The sequence below is a fragment of the Elephantulus edwardii genome, unplaced genomic scaffold, assembly GCF_000299155.1.
Source record: "Elephantulus edwardii isolate Elephantulus edwardi_28Jun2011 unplaced genomic scaffold, EleEdw1.0 scaffold00111, whole genome shotgun sequence".
NCBI classification, from domain to species: domain Eukaryota; kingdom Metazoa; phylum Chordata; class Mammalia; order Macroscelidea; family Macroscelididae; genus Elephantulus; species Elephantulus edwardii.
The window spans coordinates 11,054,750-11,061,271 of NW_006399861.1; the positions used below are offsets into that span (position 1 = coordinate 11,054,750).

General features: G+C 43.3%; 1 protein-coding gene across 1 annotated transcript in view; it reads left to right on the forward strand.

Annotated features, from left to right (window-relative positions):
* POLM (polymerase (DNA directed), mu) overlaps window positions 1-5,280 on the forward strand; it is a 19,267-nt gene extending 13,987 nt beyond the window's left edge. The window contains 8 exon segments of the mRNA XM_006892174.1: window positions 549-666; window positions 4,012-4,043; window positions 4,045-4,157; window positions 4,326-4,357; window positions 4,360-4,424; window positions 4,546-4,791; window positions 4,855-4,938; window positions 5,194-5,280. Coding sequence (XP_006892236.1) covers window positions 549-666; window positions 4,012-4,043; window positions 4,045-4,157; window positions 4,326-4,357; window positions 4,360-4,424; window positions 4,546-4,791; window positions 4,855-4,938; window positions 5,194-5,280 — 777 coding nt within the window.
* Window positions 5,281-6,522: the final 1,242 nt, after the last annotated feature.

Genomic DNA, 6,522 nt, shown 5'->3' on the forward strand with positions numbered 1-6,522 from the left:
AAGAAGATTAATCAGAACTGGCTTTGACAAGCACTGTGGCATTTGGACAAGAACAAACTGGGAGGAGGGTAAAGAGAATAGTGCAACAATGAATGAGTGGAAGCCCAAAATCTCTGTAAATGTTTATGAAAATTAATAAAATATAATTATAGAAACAAGGACATCAACAACATTACAAAGATACTTCTTATACTTTGAAATACAGTTGTGTGTGGAGTTTATCACACCCATTTGACTAGTGCTCGAATCCTGTGGGCCTTGTGATTCATGTCACCTGTAACTCCAGGCCCAAGGGAGTTTGAGGCTGGAAGGTTAGATAAAGCTTCTGTCTCTCCCTTCTCACTACCTCCAAATGGGACAGCATTCTCCCTGCACAACTTCCCGCTGTCCAGGGCCTCTGTTTCCAGAAGTCACACAGGTCCCCTATACAGGGTACTGGGCAGAGGATGCCACAGCCCTTGGGCCCAGCCTCTCCCTGACATGCTGTTCTTGTCTTTCTCCTCATCAAGCTGCCATGGTGCTAGACATACCCTGTTTCCCTCTCACAGGAGACACTGGAACATGGAGTATGTGAGGAAGTGGAGAGACTATGGGGCTCTGAGAGATATCAGACGATGAAGGTATGCAAGGTGACCCAGGCAGCACCCCAGGAAAACTCCCTGTACAGTAGATGTGCCTAGGGTGGGATTAAGGGTGCTGCATTCCACCCTTAACTTTTCTACAATTGTTTGGGTTATCAGGCAATCATGACTTAACTTCTATTTTACATGATTTCATGGGTATTTGGGGGGAACACATTTCAACTCATGACAATGATGTTAGTTACAATTATCATAATATATCAACCATATCAACCGTCTCTTTAATGGTGCTCTTTTTGTTCCATTTCCAGTACTCTACTTTCCATGACAGTTTAGCTCCTTATCTCTGCTTTTGAGCAACTGTTATTGTTTTGGTCTTAAAATGATAGTTTTTAAGTAGAACACCACTCTTATGGTAGTTTTTAAGTTTTTAAGTAGAACACCACTCCTTTATTTTATGTGCCTCTCTGCTGTTTTGCTTAAAAATAATCTCATGGGATATGCTTAGTTCTGGGTTTAAAAGTGTTTCAAAGGGATAGTCTCAAAGAGTTGTCTGTTCTCTAATGTCCTACTTTGTCCATTTTTTTCAAATGAAGAATTTTAATTCTGCCATTCTATCTGGGACCATGTATTATGAACCCAGTTAGATGAGTCAGTGGTGGTATCTGGGCACCACTTATTCTCAGTGGTTTGTTGTCAGGGCAGATGAGAATGTACTGAGCTTTAGGTTATTTCCTTACTGTTTTCCTCCAGGCTAATAGAGACACAGATGACAGAAGAACTGATGCCTTTGTGTTGTGGTGCTGGAGAAGAGTACTGAATATCCCATGGACTGTCAAAAAACCAAAGTTATGTCTTGGAAAAAGTACAGCCAGTGTATTTCTTGGAGGCAAAGATGGTGAAGCTTTGGCTTTCATACTTTGGACATGTAGCTAGGCAAAACTATTCCTTGGAAAGGGACATTATGATTGGAAAACTGGAGGGTCAGTGAAGAAGGGAAAGACCCCCAATGAGATGAATTGACATGGTGACATCAGCATTGGGCTCTAGTGTGTCAGAGATGATGAGGATTGCACATTATAGGGAAGGGCTCAGGTCACCAGTTCATAGGGTTGCTATGAGTCAGACTAGACTAGACAGCACCTAACAATAATAATCATACAGACTAATAGGGATCTCTGATGGTTTAGTGGGTAGGGAATTGCACTGCTAACTGAAAGTCTGAATCCACAAACTGTGAATGACAGGTGTGCAACCTCCTGTGCAATTTAGAGCCTCTGAAAACCTGCTGGAGGGTCAAATGTGAGTTGGTTTAAACTCAAGTGCAGTGAGTTTTTAATAAATTACAGATACTTTTAAGAATCTTGGTAGCACAGTGATTAAGTGCTTGATTGCTAACTGAAAGGTTAGCAATTAAAACACACTGTCTGCTCTTTAGAAAAAAGGCATGCAGTCTGTTTCTGTAAAGATTGTTGTTGTTCTTGTGTGCCACAGAGTCAGAACCAACCCATAGCTGACACTCTGGTGGGTTTTCAGAGACTGTTAATCACACAGGAGATTGCCCATATTTCTCCCGCGGAGCAGCTGATGGACTTGAATTGTGTGCCTTTCAGGATTACAGCGCAGCTTCTTGCCACCAGAGCACAGCCTAGGAAATCCTGTGGGAGAGTTGTACCCTGTCCTATAGAGTCACTATGAGATAATTTCTTGGTTTTACTAGATACTTCTGTCTGTGCTCATCTATATATACACCTGTACCTACCTGTATAACAGTATGTTCATACCCATCCACACACTTGGACACTTGTTTGTGCTTTGCGCTATTGTCATTGCATCCACATTCAGAGTCACTATTTCCATTCTTAAAAGAAAAAAACAAAAATCCTCCAATAATAAGTCTGTACAATCTTTGGCATACTTTTCCCTTTCCTCTGTCTCTCTGGTAACCACCAATGAACACTGATCTCTATATAGTTATTCTTGTTTTCTTACGAGAGAGGAATCATACAGTATTTATTCTTATATACTTGATTTATTTTCTTTAACTTGATATTTTTTGGTTCCATCATGTTCCATTGATTCATCATTACTCTTTATAGTTGTGTGATATTCCATTGTTTAAGATAGAAAAATTTGCTTATACATTCTTCCGCTGATACATACTTAAGTTGTATTTGTTATAAATAAAGTAGCAGTGAACATAGGTATGCCTGTTCCTGTCATTATTTGCAGATCTCTGATGTCTATACTGGGGAGCTCTGGTGGTGTATGGAAGTGTGAATACTACTTTGTTCTCTTTTAACATTTAGGGCCTCTTGTCATTCCATATAAAATGGAAGATTCATTTTTATATTTATTATACATATAATATATATACAATATAATCTATAAAATATAGTATAAAACTATAATACATATATATTATTTATATTTAGATTTATTTTTTTATTTATCTAAAGAAAGTTGCAATCTTGACCTGCATTGCACTGGATCTGTACATCATTTTTGCAGCACTGACATCTTAACAAATATTGTTTTCCAATCCATGAACATGAGGCATCCTTTCCTCTCATGTAAATGTTCTTTAATCTCTTTCAGTAGTGTTTTGAATTCCCCAGCAGCTCCATGAGAGGATGAGAGCAGTCTCCTCTCATGCAATTAATTGACTGAAAACTCCTGGAGGGTCAGCTATGATTTGGTTTCAACTTGACAGTGCATAACAACAACAACATATATTATAATGTGCTTTACATAAGTTTATTCTTAGGCATTTCATTTTCTTAGATGGTGTTATAAATAATATTATAATATGTAGTTAAAATTATGTGACATAGCTTTTGTTTCATATTTCCTTTCAAGTTGGGAGACCTGTCCCTTTGGAATGTGACTTTCTGATAAATCTGTCTTTACTTTTTTATCTTCACTTCTGCCTCCTCATATTTTTCTTCTCATTCCTACACTCTAATAAAAAGCTTTGGCCTACAAAAAGAAATTATATGACATAATTATTTAGATAAAATTGTTGTGGTGGTTATTATGTGCCGTCAAGTTGCCTGTGACTCATATTGACAATGTACAACAACCCTAAACCCTGCTCTATCCTGTGCCAATCTTATTGAAAAAACTGAGACATTCAAAGGGAGAATCTGTGTCTTGACTGTTGGAACTGGCAGTGGTGTGATGTTGCATGATATTTCCACTGGGGGAAACTTGGTGTAACAGTATCTCTTACATCTGCAGGTGAATCTACAATGATCTCAATGTAGGGTATAGTGTTATTCGTAGACCAGGGCCTCATTCTGGTCCCAGTAGCCTACCTTTGTCTCCCTGGCCTGGGCTCTGTGGTATTCCCCTTAGTGAGTGTGCCTGGGAGGATATGTTGAGGCAGGTCAGGTCACATGCTGGAACTCAGCAGAGATGGCGTCTGCAGGGCTGCAACACTACCAGGACCTGAGCACCCCAGCGCAGAGGCAGGATGCAGAGGCAGGATGCAGAGGCTCTGTGTTGGACAGTGGAATTGTCTGTGCAGCAGATCCTGCCTGGTGCCACAGTCACACTGGCTGGTGGCTTCCGGAGGTAAGAGAGCCCTTGAACAGCCCTTCCTGACTCCTTTCCAGACCACCTAGTGAAGAAGGCTGGGGAGAACCAAGGCAGTATTCTCTTTTACTCAGAAGCCCAGGCTGGAGGGAATATGTAACATGTTGTGTCCCCAGTCACCACCACAATAAGCCTTGTCCACTTCAGGGGGAAGCTGCAGGGCCAGGACGTGGACCTACTTATCACCCTCAGGAAGGCCAGGAGGGGGCACTGCTGGGCAGCATGGTGGGCAGCCTGCAGAACCAGGTGAGGGCCTGAGGTCATGGGAGTGGCCAGTAGGAGATGCTGGGCAGTGCCTGCAGCAGGCCCCAACTCCCCTCTCCTAGTGCTCCTCAGTGCTGCCGGTTCTTCCCTTGCTCTCCCCCAGGGCCTCCTCTTGTACCATATCTATCAGCACAGCTGCCGTGGGGATCCTACCCACTTGGCATGGCAAAAGCCCAGGATGGATGCCTTTCAGAAGTGTTTCTGTGTTTTCTGTCTACCACAGCTCCCTGGAGTGACTGTGGAGGGGTCCCAGAAAACTTGTCAAGCCTGGAAAGCTGTGAGGGTAGACCTGGTGGTGACTCCGGTCAGCCAGTTCCCCTTTGGCCTGCTCTGCTGGACTGGCTCCAAGGTGGCAGTGCGCGATAGAGGGCGGGCCCTGCGGGGACTGCTCCTGCCAGTCTTGTCTTATCAGCATTTTGAACGGGAGCTGCGCTGGTTCAGCTGGAAGGAGAAGGGACTTTGGTTAAACAGCCACACACTCTGTGACCCAAAGCAGGTATAAAGCTATGGCCTGTGAGCCTACAAGGAAGCAGATCTAAAACTAAGTGCCAGGACCCTCCATCCAAAGACCTGGGCTAGAACCTAGGTGTCTGTGTTCCTGCTCCAGGTTTCTCCTGTGAGGACAGTGATGGCTATGGCTCAGCTCTGCCTACCTCACAGCCTCATAGCCTTAGTGGCTCCTAATGCCGTGGTGGAAGCAGGGCTGCCGAGAACCTGTCTCTCAACCTCTGCTCCTCTATTCTTGTTGCAGAACAAATCTCTCCCCACGACTTCAGAGGAGGACATCTTTAGACACCTAGGCCTGGAGTATATTCCCCCTGAGCAGAGAAATGCCTGACCTTGCCCTCTATCACCTTCTCTGCTGCCACCAAGTGTTTCAAGAAGCCCCGAGACCCAGAATGGAGAGTTGAGTTCCCACCCACACAGACCAAGGTGCCAAAGGCTGGGAGGTCTCACTGTTCCTATTGAATGGAATGAAAGTATGGCCTGTGATTAAAGAGCTGTTTTCTAAACACACTGCTGTGAAGGTTGTGTCTGGGGAGTGTGCCATGGGGCTCTTCCTGAGGTCTGTTCTACTGTTATACTGCTCACCTGTCACTCCACCTGGACCAAGAGAAAGCAGAGGAACTCAGAAATAGATTTACAATGCTTATCTCACAGACCAGAGACAATAAAAAGATGGAGACTTTGCTATTCCGGAGGGGGATGTTGACAGGTACACAGACAGTTATAGCTAGTAGGCAGTGGTAATTAGGGTTGACTTGAAATTTCCAAGGGCAGTGTCCTCAGCAAAGAGCTTGTTGCCTCACAGTGGTGTCCTCATTAATCCAGGAGAAAATTGTAGCTCAGCCAAGGCACAATTTGCTGGTTCCCCCTTATGGCACCAAATGCAAAATGGTGCTTGGGTCTGGAGAATCACAGTCCATAGGTAGGGAATACTGCCAACAACCTGTTGGCTGACAGTGAGGAAAAGCCACCACCCCAAACTCTGGAAGGGCATGGGGAACAAACAGAGATATCACACCTTTCCTGTAAGGTAGCTGTAAGTGTGGGGTCCCTCACAGATCCAGACTCCTGTGGCAAATAAATAGCCCTTCAAAATGGCTGTGTGGTGTCTGCTCCATCTGTCTTCTCCTTCTGTGTTTTTCTTTAGTTATTTCTTTTAATTCTTGATATTCCAGGATTATGTTAGTTGTCATTTTCTGGTGGGACTTGAGGACACACTGCTGCTGAGGGAAAAAAAACACATGGAGAGACAAAGAGAGAGAGAGAAAGAAAGTGAGGCACAGGGGTCTTAGGCAAAAGCCAAAAGCAAAAAGCTTTATTCTTTTCAGCATATATAGAAAATACAAACATTCTGTTACTATCTACACAGCAAACAATTATCTCAAAAACCCTAAAGTAACATATGTAACAATTATCTCTGGGGCCAGAAAGGAATGTATCTTCAGGCATTCAGAAACCAGGGCTTTTAGTGATTTCCTCAGATAGTTCTAACAAAGACACAAAAAGTTTATCTTTTGCAAACTTAGCTTCTTGTTAATCTATATTTTCTACGAGCTCTGAAGGACTTTAGTTT